Here is a 24,424-nt window from a genome sequence, read left to right as displayed (position 1 = left end):
CCAAAGTTTAGGATTTGCTTCCTTTTTTGTCAGAGCCACAATGGGGGACATAAGAGAGGAGAAATGTGGAAAAGATTGGCGGTGATAATTGGCGAAACCGAGAAATCTCTGTATGGCACGTAGTCCCACTGGGCAAGGCCACCGAAGTTTGGTAGACAACTTGGCAGGATCCATCTGTTGTCTTCTATCAGAAAAAATGTATCCCAGGAATGGAAGACTACTGTGATGAAATTGGCATTTCTCGAGCTTGGCATATAACCGATTGGCCCTTAGGCACCTGAGGAACAGAAGTCAGGAATGGAATCGAGGTAACAATGGGAAATTAAGATAATCGCAAAAGGCAAGGAATACAGCTTTCTCTGGGGCATAGAGCACAAAGATCCGGCAGGGGTCAAAGGAAGGGGAAGGAATTCATCAGGGCAGGCGGCTAGCCAGCGCAAATTATTGGAACACTGGCCCTTTAAATCATACAGAGCCGGTGCACAGGCGCCTGATGAGACGGGAAACGCGAATGCTGGACTCCGGGGACCACAGAAACTGCCACTGGAGCCTGAAGAGTGGAGTGATTATGCAGGCAGGCTCTGGGGGCACAGGAAGGCACACAGGTGTGCCTGCGACCCAGAATATGTGTCACAGCGGCACCTGTGACACTTCTTATATGAAATAAGCAGCCACAAGAGAAAGCATCAGACATTAGCTAAAAAAATACTGCAAATTAATGTGGTTTACCTTCCAGGCTATCTGTTTAGTCTGCTGTAGTTAGTCGACATGTCAGCTACAATTAAAGCTTATTCGTGGAGATTGACTAAGATCTGGCATTGCTCTCATTTAATTAGTCTTACAAGGTTCTGCCCTTTTTATGCCTAAATAAAGAAGAGACAGATTGCTTATTAATAACAAAGGTGCACAGCGCTGATGGCAAACATTGGCATACTTCTATTTTACTATGCTTACTATGTATATTTACAATAACTTATAATAATGAGCTAAACAGGCAATATCTTTGTTACAGGCTGTCGGACAGTCCGGATTGGGGATCGCGACAGGACCGGGTAAGTAAATGTACCCCACTATGTAAATATTGGGGCACATCCTCCATTCTTTAGAGTGTCTGGTGAGATGCCAGGGCCCCCTGACACTGTGGACCCCATAGCAGCTGCTATGGCTGCTACCACTATAGTTACGCCCCTGCCTGTAAGCCAATCAGTTGTTGTTACTAAGACCTGCATAAGCCAGTGATTGGCTGAGCAGCCCCTCCCCCATTAGTGTTTAATGTGATGTCAGAAGATGCACAGGAAGTGTAGGGTAGCGGAGACCCAGAGTTGTGCACCTGTATTGTATATGGAGGTGGAGTTTGGAACTTTTTACCCTAATTTTACTTTAACTGGAAAAATCAATTACGGTATGTGGAAAATGTGGAAAAATTGTGTGGATAAAAATCTGTTATGTTTTAGTATACACATAATCTATATACACAGAGGTTGAAGGGGTTGCTGTAATGCAAGGATGGGTACCTACCAATTCAAATGCCAGTGGTGCAAGTGTTTTCAGTCATTTACAATTATCATTTAGAAATTCTAAAGCTGCAGAGAAATGCCAGCTCAGCATTCTCATGTGTGAGCAAGACTCGCTGCTGGTGATGAAAATTCTGCACGTTGCTCAAATACTATAATAATTTGTATCCCCCTCCATTTTGTATACATGCAAACATATGAGACTGATTGGTTTCATTTGATCAGAATCAAATATGACTTTTATGGAAAGATTTCAAAAAAATGAAAATGGACTTTCTAATCTTCTTCCACTATTAGTCTTTTTGCTTGGCTTTCCTGTCCCTTAACTATTATACTGTGTATGTGAAGTCACTCCTTTGAATCCTTTCTTCCCCTCCTTCCTTCAGTACCAGATCAGCTCCCCAGATCCTCCTTTTTTTCTCACAGCGGGATATTTCGCTGAGAGTCAGGTTTTTTTTTTATGCTGTCTTTCTGATTAATTCCCATGGTCAATAGAAGATTGGCTTTCTCTGGCTGCGTGAGACACACACTGAGTTGTGCTGAGGCATCCCCATTCACTGCACTGCTGAGGGAGTGAAAACATACTCCACTCTAACTCCATAACAGAGAGGTTACTTCTTCCCTGCCACGATGATTGTCAGCGCTCAACAGAATATTGGGACGGAGCTGGTCAGTATATATAAGGATTTAATTCTATATATTACTAATGTGTAGTGACAGTCAGGCTACAATGTGGGAGCAGATGCGTGGCTGATAACTGCATGTCTGGATACTGTATGTCTCCACCTGAGGTGCACCGTTCCTATATTCTATATAACTTCAGGGTTTTGTAGTAAGCACAATATATACCCCTGAACTCTTGGCGTAATATATTCTCAGGACATTGATGTATTCCTTGATAACTGTCTCCTATATTATTGATTATATATAGTCTATAAGTATAGGGTATACATAAGGGAATTCCGTATAACGCTGACTTAGACACCTTCCTATAACTGGGACAAACACCTCCTATTTTACTGCAGCCTTTATAGATATCATTGCTGTATGTATTATCGTTAGCGGTGTACATGTTCTCGCTTCCTCTTTTATTAACAACCTGTAAGTTAGCGGTGTCCTGTTGCAGCACAGTCGTGTATAGCCAACTGTCAGACACTATAATGTCTATTATCTAGAAGAACGTCGCTGAATGGTGTGTAATCTACTGGTGTCTGTTTATGTATTGTACAGTTTTTATTCTGAAGATACAATTAGTTGTGGCAGGGCTGTATATCATCCCATGTGTATGTTTCTGGATATTTTATAGCGTCTGGGTTAAAGAGAATTTATCACTCCGTTCTTTTCTGCAACTGCAGTCACAGCCAGACATTTGCAGAGCTGAAGAGAGATTAATCTGCATGAATAGCCCGGTTTACATGGTATGAGATTCAGTTTACAGTCTGGAGCTCAATGAATGCTCTACCGTAGCATACTACTCTGTTATGAGGACATGCATGAGTATCTTTTAGAGAGATGATTGGATTTCTTTCCAGTGTGACCATCATTAGTGGAGAAAACCTTCACTCTGACTGCACGTTCTTACAGACCATATTGATCATGCAATGTGAAAAATCTAAAAAATAAATATTTTTAATACTGCCTTCCCTGGAAAACATTCATTTAACAGGAGCACAAATACATATCTGTTGTACATTGGGAAAACAAAAAAATTGTGGGACAAGTGTAAAAATTTTCAGCCAGTTACTACATGGTATTATGTTAAGTTTTTTTTGTATTCAATTTATTTTCTACAGGTAGCTGTATTGAAATTAAATTTTATTAATATAATTTTACTGCATGTTTTTATTTGGTGGACTAAAGTATGTAGGGAACATATTATGTTATGGTAACACTGTAACCAGTTACTCTTATACACTGACACGCAGAAAAGACAGCGATCAAGTCTTCTTTGCAATTTTCTCCAAATGTCTTAGGCACAGGGAATCCCTGCGGTGTCATTATTGACATCATTGGATTTCCTAGTATGCATCTGAATGTGAAAGCCGTATTTCTTCTATGGCTGAATATGAGTGCTGTGATAGGGGGTTTTGTGACAAGGAACTGATTAGAGTCGTCTTTTACAGTACTGTATTAGTCTGTGTGACAGCCCAGACCTGGTGATGTGCCTCACAGTGATCTCAAACTTATCATGTAAATGGATGGGATGTAGGCATAGAGCTAAAAGTGGACCATTGTCGCAGTGAGGGAAGGTAGCTTCATCAGTCCTTTTACCATTTCACTTACCTAGGAGAGCATGGTGCGTGGTTGTGCTATGGGAAGCAGGCAGGACGGCTGAAACAGTGAGATACTGTGGGCAAAGTTCCGTTAGGAAACCATAAGTCTTTGAATTCATGAGGCAGAGTAATAAGTACATCTCTCACAGTGGCCTAATTTAGATAATACAATCTGCCAACCTACAAAAATGTGTCCAGAATATTAAAGAAACATGAGAGGGTTTGAAGTTTGACTCTTTGTGGAACTCCTAAGGCATGGATGCTGACCTTGTTTTTGACTGCAAGCGTCTTGGTTCCAGATATTACAGGATACTTTCAAACCTTTCGATAGAAATTTCATCCTTTGATGGAAAAGAACAGTGTTGGTGCAATGGGGTTTTAACAATACGATGGTTCTACTCCTTCATTGGAGTCCAGTTGGGACTCGGCAGAGTGTGCCGACGAAAGCCTCTCCTCAGTGCAAAACATATGAAATCCGCATACAGTTTGCGAAAAAAACACACAAAGGACTCCCAGACTAAGAGAAATAAGATTCTTTGGTCTGATGAAACGAGGATTGAACTTTTTAGTGTTAATTCTAAGCGGTATGTGTGCAGAAAACCAGGCACTGCTCATCACCTGCCAAATACAATCCAACAGGGACACGGTAGCATCATGCTATGGGGGTGTTTTTCAGCTGCAGGGACAGGATAACTGGCTGCAATTGAAGGAAAGGTGAATGCAGCCAAGTAGAGAGATATCCTCTATGAAAACCTCTTCCAGAGTGCTCTGGACCTCAGGCTGGGCCAGACGTTCACCTTCCATCAAGACAATGATCCTAAGCACACAGCTAAAATAACAAAGCAATGGCTTAAGAACAACTATGTGACCATTGGCTGGCCCAGCCAGAGCCTTGACCTAAAACCAATCGAGCATCACTGGAGAGACTTGACAATGGCTTCTACCAAGCCAATGGGTGGTCACCATCCAACCTGAGGGAACTGGAGAGGATCTGCAAGAAAGAACGACAGAGGATACACAATTCCAGGCGTGAAAAACTTATGGAATACTAATTACTAACTTATGGAATAATAATAAATGTATAATAAATATCTATATTTATGTTTTTTTTCTGTCAAGATGGGCTGCAGAGTATACATTAATGTGCAAAATAAAATTAACTTATCTTAATTGGCTGCAATGAAACAAAGAGTGAACATTTTTTAAAGGCGTCTGACTACTTTCCGTACCCACTATATACATTAGGAAGACAAATGTCCTCACATAACACTGGCTTGTCTCCAGGCACTGGGCATGCAAAATCAGTCTTATTGTCATATACTGGAGGAAGAAAACACATGATTTGTATTTTTTACTCTTGCATGGATCAGACACATGCTTTGAATGACAATGTTCCTGCCAGGCTTGGAAACATTGAAGCTTCTACTTTTTCTGAAGCAATCTAACTCTTCCATAGGGAAAACAGCTCTTTGTAGGGTATAAGGAAATGTGCTGTCTACTGTATGTGGTTACATTTTTGTAAATTTGCTCTTAATTTGTGCAACAAGTGGTGTATAAATGGTGTCTAAAGGATAAGAAAAAAGATAGAAACTATTGTAAGCCATCAAACTGTGCTCCTTATCTATGTGAAAAAAATGCATCACCATCAGAAACGTGAACTTTGCTTAGTAAAGAGTAAGATTTTTAAAGATGAGGGTCCAAACACATACTATTTAACCCCTTTCCACTTAGCCTTGTTAACTTGAAGAGACAAACTTTGAGTTGCATTCAATGAAGCATAAATATGTTCATGAGCAGGTTGGGAAGCATAGCTATTGGGAACATAACTATTTGACCAGAAGCTATTGTAGGTGTATTGGAATCTCAAGTCTGTGGGGGGATTTATCATTGGGTCTATGTTTGGCATTGCTTTGGCCCAGTTGTGGTATAAATGCTGTTTTGCGACTTTCCATTTTGCCAAATAAACATGGGACAGTGCAAACTCTCTTTAAAATAGACCCTGCTTGCACCAAATTCATTATTTCTTTAGACACAATACTGAACTAAATTCATGATTTGCAATTTGGCACAAATTTTTTATTTAGGCTCTTGTTTTGGCACAAAATGTTTGTAGTCACCCCCTGGCAAAGAAATAGGTTAAAAACCACTACCAAATTTATCAAGACCAATTGGTCATTATTGGGACAAAAAGCCAAACGCAAAAAAAAAACCCAACCAAATACAACAACATACATTCTCATTTTATGAATTGATAATAATAATTCCTTTATTTATATAGTGCACACAGATTACGCAACGCTACACAGAGCTTACCATATCGGTCCCTGTCCCCAAAGGGGCTCAGGAAACCAAAGGAAACCCACGCAAACACGGAGATTACATACAAACTTTTTGCAGATATTGACCTTGATGGGACTTGAACCCAGGACCCCAGCACTGCTGAATTCAGATAAAACAAAAATGTCATTAACCATAGACAACCGAGTCAAAGACAAATTGTAATGATAAATTTGACTTATGCAACTTGCCACATAAGTAAAATGAACATTGCTTACACTATGGCATCACTCCTGTAAAATATTTAGCAACATAACAGTTACTGGAGCCAAACATTCGAGGTGACAAGAAAATGAATAAGGTTGGGTACAGTTTATCAACCGGAGGATACAAATTCAAACAAAGCCGAATCTCATTGAAATGTTGCGAAGATGTGTTTTGCCTGTGAACTGAAAAGCTGAGTAAGGTGAGGAAGACAGGGATGATTTAATAGTGATCAGTAACTCCACCAGTCCTTGACAGCTGGTCAATACACGGCACATTTCTCTCAGCAGTGGCTGTTGCAGCCTCCAAGGAGTCATCGGATGGAGGCATTCAATTACTAGCACACTTTTAAACCAATCGTTTAGTTAAGGGGTAGCTATCCATCTATCCATCCTACTGGGTTCTCCAGCGCTAACATAAATTGCCAGTTATGGTTCCTATTGAAGTGATTGGGAGTCAAGCCTGTACTGTAGTCAGGCTGCACCACAACTACGCAACGGATGGAGCTTTCTCCTTTTGGCTACACTGTTAGTGTAGTTAGTTTTTTTATTTTTAAACTAAAGTCACTGTTTAGTTATTTTCTAGCTAGTTTATTTTTTGTTTTTTTAATAGTGCTTAGTCGGGGTTTGCTACACATTTGTTACTGACGTGCGCCACAATTCTGCAGCATGAACAAAGTGCACCAAAATGCGCCAGATTCATGAAGACCGTGCACCAGTTTTGATGAATCTGAAGCACTCTGCACACTTCACAGGCAAACTACACAAAGTTTTGATAAATGTAAGCCAGTGTCCGCAATGTCCTGAGCAGGTCCTATACCAGTGGCATGGCCGCTCAGCTCACTATGAGGAGGGAAGGGGTAAGCAGTGCTCAACTTTACCCTCTCCTCTGTTCTTACATAAAATATCTATGGCCCCATACACCCAAATGTATGGGGAACGTGATTACGTCCCTCATAGATGTCTATAGGACCCAGTCATGGTTCGGTGAGCACATGTTGTCTCACTGCACTGTGACTGAACCTACCGTTCATAATATAGGACCTATATTATGCCTTATTACAACAGCACTCCTCTCTCCTTCATGCAGCTGTATGCTGAGCTAAACATTTGTGTGCATAACGCCTAAAGAAGAAAAAAAGAGATAAAAAACACTAAATGTGTGAACGGTGTCCTAGGTCACAAAACTGTGTGGACTCCGGTAAAAGGTCTGAAACACAAAAAAAGAAGATGATCCAACACTATAGAAGCTCAATGCCGATTTGGCTAAAAAAATGTGCAGCGCTGCGTAATCTGTGGTCTATATAAATAAAGAATTATTATTATTATTATTATTATCCACACGGTAGAACAAACAGAGTCACAGCAACTATGTGTTTACCCAGCAGTTTTTAGCCAACTATAGAGGCTATAGAGGCTTTTCGGGCTACAGACAGGAAAACTGTTAGAATATTAAGGTTACAAGTCACAGGATGCTCAGAAACATCATGTAGTGGACTACTTCTTTCTGCAATATTCCTTTCAATGCAGACACAAACTATGTCAATTTTCATCATGATCACATGACGCCAGAAAGTTGTAAACATATTTATTTTCACTATGTACCTAGAAAGATACATGTTGTGCAGTTTGCTAGTCATCTCGCTAACTTTTCTCTTTCTGATGACAACTCCTGTTTCAAGAACATTCACATCAATTATGTTATATACATATATCCTCAACTGGGTACATTTTAATTTTGTATTCATATTTATTTTGTAGAAATGTTTTAAAACTATTAAGGTAGATAAAAAAAAAAATCTAAGACATATTAAATGTACAATGCGCCAAGTATTTCTCTTTATTTGCAACAATTTATAAATTTGGATCAGAACTTATGTGAAATGATGGTCTAAAATTTTTCCCTTTTCTTGAGCCTTTGAAGGAATATCAAAGCAGGAAGAGAGGAGAAAGAAAACAACGGAACATTAATTCTCTCTGCCAGCACCAGTGCACATTAGAGGACTGTATTCTATACATGTAGCTCCCTGGGAACTGCTCCAATACTTTTTATCACTGAAAGTGTGCGGCTTGCAGTACATTTCCTTTGTCATTTTACGAGTCTCTCGAGAAAGCAGTGTGCAGCATGTGTGCCAAAACAGTTTCTAGATATTATTAAAAGAAGCATGCATTTTTTATGTTTACATGTCTGAGTCTCATGGCTTTGTTCAGCACTAGGTAGTTCCTACTTATTGGTACCATGATCACATTACAAGGACAAGCCTTATTGTAAAGCCAGATCCTTTACAGATATCTCAGCTACATGATGTCTAATGTGCACCTACTGTATTTATAAATGGGCTGCAAACAGGTTGAAGTTTGCGGCCGGGGATAGCTGGGTAGATATGGGAGGGGTGAGCGCTCCTCACCCTTCCCATATCCATAGAAAGCTCAGCAGCTGTGGCGCAATTCGGGGTCATAATGGGACCTGCTCCATTTTTTGTGGTGCAGCCGCCCAGCTCAGTCAAAATGTGGTGAGACACTGGGGCTGTGCACTATAGACCTCAGTGGCAGCTGTGAGCTAGCTGCCATTTTTGTGGCTAGCTCACGGCCACCATTTACAGTCTTGTGCATGAGGCCTACAACAAACATATTCTATTGTATAAAAAAGGACCTGTCACCCTAAATACTTACTAAGGATAGCAGCTCCTAGTGCTACCTCAGTAATACAGTAGTAGCAGTATAAAGGAGGCGGTACGATGAGGCGGTAACTGCCACATAAAGCTTGGCAGTTACCCCCGGCCTATGTTTGGGAAGGGGCAGTCCAGGGAAGAAGCAGAGGAGAGGGGAGCACCTCGATCCGGTGTTCTGAGGGTATGGCAGTGCAGTATTCACTAGCTCTTAGAGAGTTTTTTAAGGGTGACAGGTCCTCTTTAAGAAACAAAGTCATCTTTTTAACTAACTCACTATTTATTAATAAAATTAAAAACCATGATTTTTTTCTCACATGCAGACCACAGACCTCCATAAAAGTCAATGACATCCGTATGCAGTCAGTTTTTTCTCAAACGTTGCTAGGAAACTAGCTGGACTGGACATAAAATACATTAGAAAACCATCTTTTCTTTTACAGATTTGGACAATGCAGATGTAAAAAAAACTGATGCGGATACAATGTGAACTGAACATGGATATCACATGTCTGTGTTTTTGAGGACATGTAATGGACATGCCTGCCTTAATAAGCGTGGTCTGCAGTTCTGTCCAGAGGGCTGTTCTGCAGTGAATATCAGCTCTATACCACCCCTCTCCGCTATTAAGTGACCTTTAATTTTTTCATTTCATTATTTTATTGTTATTTTAAGCATGAAATAAGAACAGTGACACAGTAGAACGTTTCTTATTATTTTGCTATAGACCTCTATTATTACCCCTTTGACACTGGGGGCTGGTCCTAGCACCTACTAATAGTTCTGATTTTCTGAGCAGGGACCACTATCCATTACATCTTTTATAGTTATACAATGTAATATGTGCAATCAAGGTTGTTATATGTGTGTCCAGAAGGAAATCAAATACTCTTAAAAGCAGTGAGCAGGATCCTACTGTCATTTATATTGAATGTAAAGGAGAAGGTAATGAGTTTTCTAGCTCACAATTATTGTACTTCCTAGAGAAGCATAAAGTGGATATTCTTTTAAGTGTGGAATTCTCTCGCTATATATATATATATATATATATATATATATATATATATATATATATATATGATATTCTTTTTCGCATGGGATCCTCTGCCATCACCTAACATGGTGTAAGAAAGCTCAGATTTTGGCTGCCTAATATCTCTGATGCTGTATCCGATGGCTCTTTCTATTATCCCTTTTCAACAAAATCATTGGGTGCCAGTGGAGAATCATGCTTCTTTGGAAAGCCATGTGGGTATCAAGAGGAGTAGCAGTTAGAAGCCATTAAAAGTGTATGTACTGTGCCTTAAAGGGGTTTTCCCATGAAAGAAAATTCTCACATTTCAATCCCCTAGATAAAGATCATTTTAACCCCTTACTTTACAATTTTACTCAGTTTTAATGCTGATTTAGCTCCTATCAGTCTCTAGGCTGCTCAGTGCAAAATCCCAGGGTGTGGTTTGAGACTCTCTAAGCAGACACGTTGTCCAGTTCTGTGGGGTGACAATGTGGTTAGATTATCAGGGTTCAGGTGCATGTATACTTTCATCTGGCTTCTGACATTGTACTAACACACTGACACATAGAAAGAGATGAGACAGATCATAGATGCACCAGATACCTATTACACAGAGGTATGACAGACAGAGGCTAGCAGACTTTTACACAGTAGCTCTGCTACATCTCACAGATATGTGCCTGCTTCCCCCTTCCCCTGGATCACTTATCTCCTTGTAGTTTGCAGCTTCTCTCTGCTTATGATGTGCTGGCAGGAAGTGATCAGTGAGTGTCGGTGAGCTCCGCACAGGCACTGCGGGGGGGGGGGGGGGGGCATTGCTACAGGTTCAGAGCAGAAAGACACAGAAACTCAGAAGCACGATCTAACACAGAAATCCAAGATGGTGGCCACCTGACCCTAATAGGGTTGTATCTAGGGGCAACTGAATTTGTGTACCCCAGGACTGATAGAGACAGGTTGGACTTATATCTGTGAAATCCTGCATTTTTGTTAATACAGTGAATCAGAGAATGTGTTAATTTGTTATCCTGAGTACATATAAGACATTTGTCTTCATGGGAATACTCCTTTAACTCTGTAGATACCTACACACTTCAATGTGCATTGTTTCTGAAATAATACATTATTGTTATTTGATTTTTGGAATGGAGCATTGTATTTTTGTTATCAGGACATGGGCTCTTCTGGGACCACACCGCGTAACTGGCGTGGAATTGGCCTGGCAATGCTCGTGATTTCTGTGGTAATGTCACTTGTGCTGTTAGCAATATTCCTGCTTTCTCCAGGTAAGCCACAATGATTCTAAATAATGCAGGGTTAAACTGATATATTTATTAGTGGTTTGCAAGTAAAGTACAAGCCAAAGAGATATTAAGGCTTGGTCTATACCCTTATGTCCTTTTTAATAGTTTTCAGCTGTTATAGGACAACAATAAAATAATAGTAACAGATCCTTCAAAATAGCCACTAATATGGCTTAAAAGATCTTTTTGACTAAGATGATTCATTTGACTCCATTTGATACCCTTAATGGGCAAATCACTAACATAACTACCAATCTTAAAAATTGTTTCATGGGTATAAGTCCATGTAAACATTTTGCTAAGATCTAGACACAGTCTTAAGTATAAGAAATCATCAATCAACCAACTAGCCCCTCCCGTTGGGTTTCTGCATGTGCCACAGAACTAAGATAAACAAGCAGATAAAATTTTATAAATGCTAATTTTTGGACTAGAAAAACATTTCATGACAAAATAAGAAATGAAATTAATTTGTGCTGCACTTGGTTTTAATGAACAAAGACACATTGTTTATTCTTATTTTACTATAGTCGCATTCTTACTCATTTCAGAAAAGCTTAATAATAAATATCATTCATTATGGTAATTACCTTTCCAAATTTTTGTTTTATCACAGTAAAATGAATGAATAATAATAATAACATAGGTTTTGTGTACCAAGGCAATAGCAAGTGATACACAAGAAACACAAGTGATATATAGCACCTAATAAAATATAATCCAAATGTTTACAGTATCAGTACATGATAGTAATTGTATATATATCACAGGTCTTGTGGTGTTTTAACTTCTCACATGACAGATATCCCAAGACAGCCTGAGAAGTTATATTTATCATTATCTGATCTTGAGAACCCAGAATACCAGGTCTATGTAACCAAACTTTACTGGACAAGTGGTAAGTAAAAGGAACATGTTTTTTAAAGGCGGATCCTCATGTTGGAAGATAGTTTAAAAAAAGCAATGCCAATCTTGATTGAAACTTTATTGGAGCCTTGTGTAAAAATATTTATATAGCACAATTTGAAACCTTTGTACCCAATGGACTCATTAAACTTGATAGAAGGTTTGTACACCCTTGTTTGTTTCACACAATTTGTTGGCATAATGCGTTATGCTGTTAATATACTGTTATGTGGCATACAGTATATTAAAGTGAGTTGCAGCAATTTTCATCATGTAGACTTGTGTCCTCGAGCAGTGATGGCAAATCTTTTGCACACTGAGTGCCTGAACTACAATCAAAACCTACTTATTTATTGTAAAGGTCCAACATGGCAATTTAAGCAGTAATTTACTTTTAACTGCTCTGCCCCAGCTTTAAAGGGAACCTGTCACTTCCAAACAGTTAAATAAACCCCAGGCAGTCCTTAGAGAACCCTGTACAGTCATCTTAATGCTTCTAATCCTGTTACTCTGCGTTGCTGTTTTGTGATAAAAACAACTTCTGTTCTTCTTATCGTCGTTCATTTATCCAGTCAAGGAGGCAGGAGACCTTTCTGAACCAGTCAAGCTCTGCATGCCTCCTCAGCCCTGCTCTGGCTCGGACCTATGCCCCAAAACACTGTCCCCACCTCTACATCACTATACTGCAGTTTCAACCTTCCTCGCGTGAGCAGTCTGCTGTTAGCGTGCACACTAGAGCTACAGGTGCATCGTGCATGTGTCAGTAATGTGCATGGCGCTGGTGTGATTGAGAGCTAGCCAGCCGTGCACTGGCTGTACCTGTAGAGCCAATCATGGATGCTCAAGAAAGTGCCTAACTAACAGGCGGACAGCACATGCGGAGAAGTGCAAAACTGGGGAAGTGGTGACATAGAGGGATATTTATCATACGCTGGCGCTCGTGCGCCAGCGTATGATAGCCCCGCTGCTGCAAATTCGCAGCCCGATACATGAAGAGGCTTTTGCCGCTTGATGTATCGGGCTGCCAGTAGTGCAGCGTTTTTCCTACGCCAGGCAGGGCCTGGCATAGAAAAAGACGCGACCAGCGACTTTTCACGTATGAAAAGTCGCCGGCAGCAGCGAGTGCACAGGTGCGGAGACAGTAACGCCCCGCGCCGGCCCACTCCGGTCCGGGCGCGCCCCCCGCTCGGCCGGCCGCGCCCCCCCTTCACGCCCCTTCATGCCCCACTGGCGTGAAGGTGGCGGATTGTGAAAAATAAGCAATAAGCTAGCATTTGCGATTATTTCAGGGCCTCTGCGCCACTGGCGGTGTGCAGAGGTCCTGATAAATATCCCCCATAGAGCTGGAGACAGTGTTTTGAGGCATGGGTCCGAGCCCGAGCAGCCGTGAGGAGGTGGGCTGTCCTAAACTGGATCGGAAATCTCTCCCACCTCCCTGATAAATGAAAGACAACAAAAAAGAATCAAAGCAACACAAAGTAACAGGATTAGAAGCATTGAGATGACTCTACAGTGTGCTCTAAGGTACTGTCCAGAGTTGGTTTAGCTGATCGGAAGTGACAGGGTCCCTTTAAATTGTATAAGGCTCCTGAAGACAGCATTAAGCTAAACAAAAGAGGAATAATTTTAATTATAATTGTAGCATCTGTCAAGGGTCCCTGTTGACAGGTAGAATTGAGGGGACAATGGTAATCCAATGCTTCGATAAAAATCCGGCCAAGTCCATGCCCCCAATCTCCTCCTGCAGTCTTGTGTTAAAATACCACTGATCGCGGAATGTCCTTGACTTCTCTCTGGGGATCTCTGTGTGGGCCTGGGTGCCCACAGTGGCACCCTGTGCCCACAGTGGCACACGTGGCATATGTTCACCACCACTGCCTTAGAGAATGGTTTTATTATACCTTTGTGTATGTTGTTAGTTGCAGCATGACACTGAAAAAGGAACTTTTAACCCAGCTCTGCAAGTGCTTTATCCTGAAGAGTTATTTGCTTTCTTTATTGAACTGCTCCACAGCCCCAGAGGTCTCCTTTACTTTGAGTGACAGCTCAGGTATCCAACCAGAAGTATGCTACAGCTTTCACATACAATAGAGGGGTTAGGCTGTATAGCAGCTCAGTGTAGAGAGCAGACAGCTCTTCAAGATGAGGTACCTTCCCAAGTAGCATTTGCAGATCTCCAGCTTAGTTGAAAAGTTAACATATATATGAATACCTTTCCAGCACTACCTAGCACTGTATTACTGAATACTTATTTTTTCAGATTCAGAAATCATTCAAGAAACCAGAGATGGTAATTTAATTAGACAGAACTTAGAAACCAAAAAGACCACCATTCTACTGAGTAACACCAGCTATGTAAGTATGTTATTTATCCACCTATCTTGTCAAACAAACCCAAAATCTAGAAAATCTAGGTAGTGGGGACTTATTATTCATGTGCATGAATTCTCTTAAAGTAGTTTTCCCTACAGTATACAGGATTTCTCCATGTCCTCCTGAAAGAGACATATATTAGGTCTGTAATAGCAAATGTACTCCCTTTGACTTTTTAATGGAGCTACCTGTGGCAAACTTTTATGGATCTACACTTACCGGCCACTATTAGGTACACCATGCTAGTAACGGGTTGGACCCCCTTTTGCCTTCAGAACTGCCTCAATTCTTCGTGGCATAGATTCAACAAGGTGCTGGAAGCATTCCTCAGAGATTTTGGTCCATATTGACATGATGGCATCACACAGTTGCCGCAGATTTGTCGGCTGCACATCCATGATGCGAATCTCCCGTTCCACCACATCCCAAAGATGCTCTATTGAATTGAGATCTGGTGACTGTGGAGGCCATTTGAGTACAGTGAACTCATTGTCATGTTCAAGAAACCAGTCTGAGATGATTCCAGCTTTATGACATGGCGCATTATCCTGCTGAAAGTAGCCATCAGATGTTGGGTACATTGTGGTCATAAAGGGATGGACATGGTCAGCAACAGGTAGGCTGTGGCGTTGCAACGATGCTCAATTGTTACCAAGGGGCCCAAAGTGTGCCAAGAAAATATTCCCCACACCATGACACCACCACCACCAGCCTAAACCGCTGATACAAGGCAGGATGGATCCATGCTTTCATGTTGTTGACGCTAAATTCTGACCCTACCATCCGAATGTCGCAGCAGAAATCGAGACTCATCAGACCAGGCAACGTTTTTCCAATCTTCTACTGTCCAATTTCGATGAGCTTGTGCAAATTGTAGCCTCAGTTTCCTGTTCTTAGCTGAAAGCAATGGCACCCGGTGTGGTCTTCTGCTGCTGTAGCCCATCTGCCTCAAAGTTCGACATACTGTGCATTCAGAGATGCTCTTCTGCCTACCTTGGTTGTAACGGGTGGCGATTTGAGTCACTGTTGCCTTTCTATCAGCTCGAACTAGTCTGCCCATTCTCCTCTGACCTCTGGCATCAACAAGGCATTTCCGCCCACAGAACTGCTGCTCACTGGATGTTTTTTCTTTTTCGGGCCATTCTCTGTAAACCCTAGAGATGGTTGTTCGTGAAAATCCCAGTAGATCAGCAGTTTCTGAAATACTCAGACCAGCCCTTCTGGCACCAACAACCATGCCACGTTCAAAGGCACTCAAATCACCTTTCTTCCCCATACTGATGCTCGGTTTGAACTGCAGGAGATTGTCTTGACCATGTCTACATGCCTAAATGCACTGAATTGCCGCCATGTGATTGGCTGATTAGAAATTAAGTGTTAACAAGCAGTTAGACAGGTGCACCTAATAAAGTGGCCAGTGAGTGTATATCAAATTATGGATATTTGGATCTTACCCAAAAATACATACTTATCTAAAACCCACAATTACAAAAGCCCTAGATCACAAGACCACTGGGAGGAGAAATTGGAATGATTTTGTGTTCTTGTGACAGACAATAAATGTATTTTGTGGAAAAACCTATTTTATTACTATAAAACAGTCACAATTTTCAACTCTTGTCTAATCATAACAATCTTTGTAAGAGTAATTAGTAGTCTTATTTTATTTTGGTAGATGTCTCTTCAGATGACCAGTGCTAAGCTCTCTCCAGATCTACAGAATTTACTCTTGATTTCAAAAAGCCAAAAGGTAAGCATGTGTAAGCCTATTTGTAAGTGTTTCTTGGAATAAAGAGGATGTGAAAAGATGATGGGGCAGATTTACTTACCCGGTCCATTCGCGATCCAGCGGCGCGTTCTCTGCGGTGGATTTGGGTCCGGCCGGGATTTATTAAGGTAGTTCCTCTGCCGTCCACCAGGTGGAGCTGCTGCGCTGAGAAGCATCGGAACGTGCTGGAGTTCACCGAGCCGGGCTGAGTGAAGGTAAGTGCAAGCTCCGCAACAGATTTTTTTTTTAAATGCGGGGGTTTTTCCGAATCAGTCAGGTTTTCGTTCGGCCACACCCCCGATTTCCGTCACATGCATGCCAGCGCCGATGCGCCAAAATCCCGGGGCAATTCAGGGGAAATCGCCGCAAATTGGAAATATCCGGGTAACACGTCGGGAAAACGCGAATCGGCCCTTAGTAAATGACCCCCGATATCTTGTGACTTCCTAAGGATAGGAATGGAAAAACATATAGAAAAAATGTTTTATTACAAAAAAAATCACATCACTGGTAATTGATTGATTTAAGAAGGAAGGAGGCTATGGATAGCAAATATAAGGAGATGACCACAGCCACTGTGCCTGGATCTATGAGTAAGTGTCTCTGATTTATCATGCTTGATTTTGATTTCCTCTTATGTCCCTGCGATTATTGATTACATACAATATTCATATATTTATAGTAGCAAATGTTATAGACATTGAAAAGACAGGCCCACATTTATCAAAAAAGTGCAAACTGCACTATGTACAGTTTGTCTTTAGAGAGTGCAGTGCAAATGTGTCTCGGACACTTTATAAATGTAATGTGCAAGCAGTTATCACTCAAAATATTCTGCAAAGTCACACAAAAACTGGAGCACGGGGCTTTAATAAATGTGGGCCAAAATCTACCAATCTTCACCAAAAAAATATCTAATGATTTAATATGTTTTGGGGTCTTGCTCTAATTTACTGATGTAAAGGAAAGTAGGACTGGACAAGATGGGTTTCTACATACCTGCAATAGATAGGCTGTTGCCAGAGACGTTTGCTTAGCGCCTTTTCCTCTTTATAATAAACTTTTACACTTTGTCATCTAAATAATAGCAAATAGCTGCTAATTGTTGTCTGGTTGGTGGACAGGTATTGGAAATTGCCAATTTACAATTACCACCTCATGCTAACCTTCTTAAGCTGTATAATTCTGTTTAGCTGATAAAAGATGCATTGTAATGGAAATTGCCCTGTTTTCTTTGTAATCTTTGAACAAAACAAGTTAACGGCAGCAAGAAAACATTTTCTTATCCGTTACTTTACCTCGTCTGCCAGACTCCGATTAAATGCATTAGTGGATGGCACTGAAACTTTTATGATTTATGAACTTGTGCTGAATCTGCAAGAAAGCTAATACAGTAGAAGCTGAAGTGTGATATATGAGCTCCATGGACCATGGGTGGCAATGACAGCCCGAGGAGCTGGTAATATTCTTGTTGTAGTTGCTAATCAATTCCAATAACAAGTTCTTCTGTAGAGATGATTATGTGAAATTTGTCATTGCTTAGTAACAATTAAAGTATATCTCAAACAATAAAACTTCATTGTATTCAACAATATTTGTTTTCTCTTCAGCCTATTCAACCATATATTTTGCAGTTTTTCTTTTGTTGAATAGCAGGACAGTATCCAGGTAATTTGTTGTGCAGAGCGATTAACACAAATTCCCCCTCCCCCCGAGGGGGGTAAAATATATACAATGCACCTCGATTTTTAACATAAACAGCCCCCCACAAATTAAATATATTAGAAGCATGCATTTATGTGTGGATTGTAGTGTATGCCACATTATCCCACTAAGTTACCTTTGACACTGTACTCCTCGAATTAATCTAACATATACTCTGTCCCCCCCTTTAATTGTATTTCAAATTATAGTATTGTGCCTGTTATGAATTATTATAATAGCAATTTACATATGTATTTCACCAGAACAAAGTTTAGTAAATAATGATAGAACCAGCATGGAGTCCAATACATAAGTACAGTACTAGAGCCGAGATTCATACAGAAATACAGCACCAGGACCAATACCAGGTCCATATATATATATATATATATATATATATATATATATATATACAGTATCCCAGATGATGTTACATATGTATGGAGCCCTCTAATTTACATGTATATACTTCCACCATAATAAATGAATACATGTATCCCCCCTTTTAATTCATGCTGTGCCCCTTATAATAAATGCAGATAGATACTCCCTTCATTAAATACCATCCTACCTTTATTATGTACATCTGAATATATATATATATATATATATATATATATATATATATATATATATATATATTGTGCCCCTCTCTATTACATATTTATCTCTCTTTCTCTCTCTCTGCACAATGCAGGCCTTCTCCCCACCCAGTATATATGTAGCCAGCAGTCTGCAGACCCCACCCCAACCCAGTATATAGGTAGCCAGCACACTGCAGCCCCCCCCCCCAGAATATAGGTAGCCAGCACACTTCTGCCCCTGCAGCCCCAGCACTGCTGCCCCCAGTAAAAAAAGAAAAATAAGCACTCTCCTTTTGGCGCTCCCCGCAGCTCATCTCCTCACCACTTTTTCAGCAGTAGCAGGACCCAGCTCTGTGCGCTCCTCTATTGCTGAAGAAGAGAGAAGGAGACGAGCCGCAGGGAGCACTGGAAGGTGAGTACTTTTTTTTTTTTTACTATAGGTGGTATGCTTTCCTGTAGACGTCAGCAGCCATTTTAGCAGTGACTGAATATACTAGCTAGGTTGATTTGATGGCTATTTCTGTAGAAAATAGTTTTTAAGTAAGAAAGATCTTACATTCATTTTCTATAGTTTTCTATTTCTAAATGGATTAGTACACAAAGGTGACAGTAAACCTTTAGTAGTCCACAAAATATCAGACTGGCCCACCTCCACTGGAAGGCTGGTGGTCACCAGGGATAGCTTTATAGCTGGGGATTGCTGTGTCTCATCAATGTGATGCAAACGTTTATATTCTGTCACATGAAATGATGTAAAACAGTATAAATTCAAGTTAATACTACAGTCGTACAAATAAATCACATTAGTAACCCTTGTTCTGAATTTATTGAAATAGTAAATTTTATTACTTCACAGTTTGTTTTTATAAGAAGGAAAATCTCATTCTGATGCAGTATTTACACTCATTTGTAAGAATCTCATTCTGATGCTAGTGTTGTATGCTACAAAATTATATTAAAATAGTAATTTTTACAATAGTGACAACAGGATATGCTTTCCTTATAACCTATTCTTTCTAAAACCTACTGCTCTAACTTATGATTTACTAATACATGTCTACTAGAGATGAGCGAGCACTAAAATGCTCGGGTGCTCGTTACTCGAGCCGAACATTTCCCGATGCTCGATTGCTTGTTTCGAGTAACGAGCCCCATTGAAATCAATGGGAGACCCGAGCATTTTTCAGTAAAATTACAAACTGAACGAGCACTGTTCAGTGCAGATGTTTACACTGAAAGAACACAGTGAAAGAACACTGCAGAACAGATTGCAGAACGGTGTTCTCCGCAATAGTATTTGAAGAACAATATGTGTGAAGAACAACTTGCAGATGTTTGGAATCATCTGCAAGTTGTTCTTCACATATATTGTTCTTCAATTACTATTGCGGAGAACACCGTTCTGCATGCGTGTTTCCGGAAAATCTGCGATCTGCTCAGGAGACGCGCGTGCAGAACGGTGTTCTCCGCAATAGTATTTGAAGAGCAATATGTGTAGAGAACAACTTGCAGATGTTGCCAAACATCTGCAAGTTGTTCTTCACACATATTGTTCTTCAAATACTATTGCGGAGAAAACCGTTCTGCACGCGTGTCTCCGGAACAGATTGCAGATGTTCGCGAACATCTGCAATCTATTCTGCACTGTGTTATTTCACTGTGTTCTTTCAGTGAAAACATCTGCACTGAACAGTGCTCGTTCAGTTTGTAATTTTACTGAAAAATGCTCGGGTCTCCAATTGATTTCCCATGTTTGGAATCATCTGCAAGTTGTTCTTCACACATATTGTTCTTCAAATACTATTGCGGAGAACACCGTTCTGCACGCGTGTCTCTGGAACATCTGCGATCTGCTCCGTAGACACGCGTGCAGAACGGTGTTCTCCGCAATAGTATTTGAAGAACAATATGTGTAGAGAACAACTTGCAGATGTTGCACTATGTTCTTTCACTGTGTTCTTCAATTATATGATTAAATTAAATGTTTTAATTGTATTTTTTTACTGTTCTTCCCTTTTTTTTTAATTAAATGCACGTTATTGAGCAGGACAAATACTCGTCCGAGCAACGAGCCGGTCCGAGTATGCTAATACTCGACCGAGCATCAATCTCGGACGAGTATACTCGCTCATCACTAATGTCTACATTTATATTAAAAATCATCTTTAGGTATAACATAACATTTAAAAGACCTTTCAAACATTAAGGCTATATTCACACTGCCGTTGACCGCCCATACCGTACCGTAGCGGGCAACGGCAGTGTACGGGGAGAGGAGGAGGAGGTGAGCGCAGCTCACCCCCGCCCCTCTCCATAGCAACCTATGGCGCACGGCCCCGTATTACGGGAAAAGATAGGACAGGTCCTATCCTTTTACCGGGTATGGAACGGTACGGTGCCGCACGTGTGCTGCACCGTACCGCTCCCGTAGGGTGCCGTGCACCCATAGAAGTGTATGGGGGACGTATATCGGCCGTATATACGTCGGCCGTATATACGTCCCCCATGCGTTAGTGTGAATGTAGCCTAAGTCTGTTCCTTTCTATTTGCTCCCCTTGCTGGAGTGAGGTTGCAGTCCATCTACTGATATGTAGATATAATACCGATGCTGACGGATGTACAGCTGAGCAAAGTCAATGTGAAAAAAAAATGGACAGCACTCAGTTGTCATCCAATTGCACTTAGTTTTCCAAGCGCGTGTTGAGCTGTGTAAGGCTACATTCACACTGCTTCAAGGGGGACGTTTATATGGCCGACGTATATACGGACGATATATGTACCCCATAGACGGCAATGGGCGCACGGCGCCATACGGAAGCATGTCCTATCTTTTCCCATATTACGGCGCCGTGTGCCATACATCCCTATGGAGAGGAGCGGGGTGAGCAGCGCTACCAGAGTGAATCTAGCCTAAATTAGTGTGAAAATCTGACACAACTCTGTTCACACTAGGACTTAAAAAACAGACTAGGACTAAAATAAGACCAAAGCGCATATAAATCGGACAGCTTTGATGCCTTTGTAAACAACTGGCCTAATACAGACTCAATACATAGAATTTTGTGGGTTTTAGTTTACTTGAAATATCTCAAGTGAGTGAAGTGTCACGTTCTGTGCAGTTATTATTAATTTCCATGGGAATTCTAGGATTTCTACCTTTTCGGTTATTCACAGATCTTCCAATGAGGTGGAGAGGAGAGAGCCACACATGTGCAACTAACCTCTTCCCTTTACAATTGCTGCGATAAGTTACTTGTGTTTTTAAGATATTTATTATTATTATATATTTATTTCTGCTAAAAAAAAAAAAAAGTTTATTTTCAGATGCTTTACATCAGTGTATATTTGTTGCAGATTGCGGGAGTGTCATTCATGGCTACCTATAATGTTTATAATATCAGGAGCAGGTAAGATCAATATATCATAATATGTATTACATTTTTGGAGAACCTTTATAAGGATTGTCTCATTGATGTTACAGGCATGGTTATTAATATATCTAGCAAAGTGCACTGGGCATGAGACAAGTGAATATAATTGTGTTCACTGTTGCAGGGAATGTAGGAAATTCCATACATTTTGAGTATACTTACTCTTAACTTAAAATGAGCAAAAATATCACATACATCTCACAATACCTGACACCTTCCATGGTTGCGTTGAAAAGTAACACCCATGATCATTGCCAGAGATAGCCACCCAAAGTATTTGAATGGTGGGATCCGTGAGGGTCCCAGCAATCAGGTCTATGCCTTTAACTAACATTTATCAATAGTGAGGCAAACTGCGCCAGATTATTGAATACTGGCGCACATTTCTGTCAGATTTTCACCATAAATGTGGACCACAGTGTGAATTGGCATTGAAACACCCCTTTAGGTGACAGTTTTGTGGCGCGGGTGACACAGTGCAGCCATGCCGAAAAACTGGCACAAACACAAGCACTATGCACATATATTAAAGTGCAAAGTACTGATAAAACTGCCGCAGCCACTTTAGGAAATGTGGCCCACATTTATTCAAGTGTTTGTACCAGCTTTCTGTCTGACTTGTACTGAAAAGAATGTGCAAACTCTATGCACAAGTAGTTATAAAGTGTCTGCACCAGGTTTGTGTCGCAGCTGCACGGTGCACGTGTGCTAGTGCTTATTTTGAGCAACATTTATTACTGACGTGCGCTATAATTCTGTCTGTACCATAATTCTGCAACAAGGTACCAAAAAAAAGGTGCACACTCACAGAGCAGGCAGGGGGCACCAGATTAATGAAGACTGTGTCCCAGTTTTGATGAATCTGCTGCACTCCACGAGCAAACTACACATAGTACAGACTGCACAGACTGCACTAGTTTTGATAAATGTGGCCCAATGAGTGTCAATCTGGCACAGAGAAAAAATTACTATATACAGGCGGTCCCCTACTTAAGAACACTCGACTTACATACGACCCATAATTACAAACGGACCTCTGGATATTGGTCATTTATTGTACTTTAGTCCAAGGCTACAATAAACATGAAACAGTTATCAAATGTGTCTGTAATGAAGATTTAGTGTTAATACTGATTCTTATGACAACCCAACATTTTTAAAATCCAATTGTTACAAAGACTAAAAAAGTTCTGGTTGGGATTACAATGATAAAATATACAGTTCCGACTTACATACAAACTCAACTTAAGAACAAACCTACAGACCCTGTCTTGTATGTAACCCGGGGACTGCCTGTATATACATCCTGAAGGTTTTTTAGTTTCACTGATTCAAGAACCTGCTGAGCATCCACCAAGTAGTGTTGTTTATAGTAATTTTTCATGAAGTGTAATTTAAAAAGAACCTTAAAGGGAACCTACCACCACATATCTACCTATTAAGGTAGATCGGGTGGTAGGTGCCTCTATTGTACATGAGGATTGCCCTTTTAAAGGCTAATCCTCACGTCCCCTGTATCTTTTGCTAACATTTATTACTCAAATATGTATTTTATTACTTAAGCGGCTACTGGGACTTGGAGTAGCCGGAGCTGAGGCTACACGGCGTGACTACTCCATACCCCAGTAGCCTCTTTGTTCCTCCTACCAAAAATCTTCAGTGCGCAGCTCCTCGTAGCGATAGGGGCTTTGTTCCCCTAACAAAAATATGATCTGGCACCAGCTCACCCTGAGCTGGTGCCATGTATATGTGTCTAAACCTACCACTTGTAAGTGGTAGGTTTCCTTTAAATTACTTCAGATAAATAGGTAAAATCTTGATGTGAAATCTGATGATCACTCCTTTCTACTTCTTAAAAACAGCAAAAATATACTGCTGTTTCTATGTTGTATTGTAATTTTGTGTAGATTTTTTTAATGTATGTCCCCATTACATCCTTATAGCTGATTCTGATTATACAAATTATTATTATTATTATTATTATTATTATAAAATCGAATATATTGTCATCTTTTAAAGGGAGATATGGAATCTCAGCCCACCTGGAAAAAATGCTACCAGTTTGGAATTTGCTGACTGGGGACCACATGGAAGCCAGCTGGTGAGTCAACATAAAATAATAATTTATGGATGCTTATATAGCATAACAAATAAGCATACAAACTCCTATTATATAATATTACATATCGACTTTATATTGGTGTTTAGAGCAAACCTGTTACCAGGAATCTCCTTTTTGGCTGGTGACAGGTTCCAATAGCCTATGATATGCAGACTTTAAAACATGGCTTTGTCGGGATACTGAATCATTTCAGTATTTTATAGAAGTTTATTTTACATTAC

The 24,424-nt window shown here is 40.4% G+C and overlaps 1 protein-coding gene across 5 annotated transcripts in view; it reads left to right on the top strand.

Moving 5' to 3' along the window:
- Positions 1-1,010: 1,010 nt before the first annotated feature.
- Positions 1,011-24,424, top strand: part of LOC140117898 (inactive dipeptidyl peptidase 10-like) — a 100,275-nt gene continuing 76,861 nt past the window's right edge. Inside the window, exons 1-8 of one of the 5 annotated variants that reach the window (XM_072135098.1) lie at positions 1,011-1,052; positions 2,010-2,183; positions 11,183-11,297; positions 12,118-12,213; positions 14,482-14,576; positions 16,270-16,344; positions 22,005-22,057; positions 24,101-24,182. In XM_072135098.1, coding sequence (XP_071991199.1) covers positions 2,145-2,183; positions 11,183-11,297; positions 12,118-12,213; positions 14,482-14,576; positions 16,270-16,344; positions 22,005-22,057; positions 24,101-24,182 — 555 coding nt within the window. In that variant the 5' untranslated portion in view covers positions 1,011-1,052; positions 2,010-2,144. Of the gene's footprint in view, positions 1,053-1,670; positions 2,184-11,182; positions 11,298-12,085; positions 12,214-14,481; positions 14,577-16,269; positions 16,345-22,004; positions 22,058-24,100; positions 24,183-24,424 lie in introns of those variants that run through there. The other 4 variants (XM_072135099.1, XR_011853101.1, XR_011853100.1 and 1 more) reach the window with 4 other exon arrangements.

This window comes from Engystomops pustulosus, chromosome 2 (genome assembly GCF_040894005.1).
Source record: "Engystomops pustulosus chromosome 2, aEngPut4.maternal, whole genome shotgun sequence".
Lineage (NCBI taxonomy): Eukaryota > Metazoa > Chordata > Amphibia > Anura > Leptodactylidae > Engystomops > Engystomops pustulosus.
The sequence above is the reverse complement of the archived record's forward strand: the minus strand, read 5'-3'. Positions and strand labels throughout refer to the sequence as shown.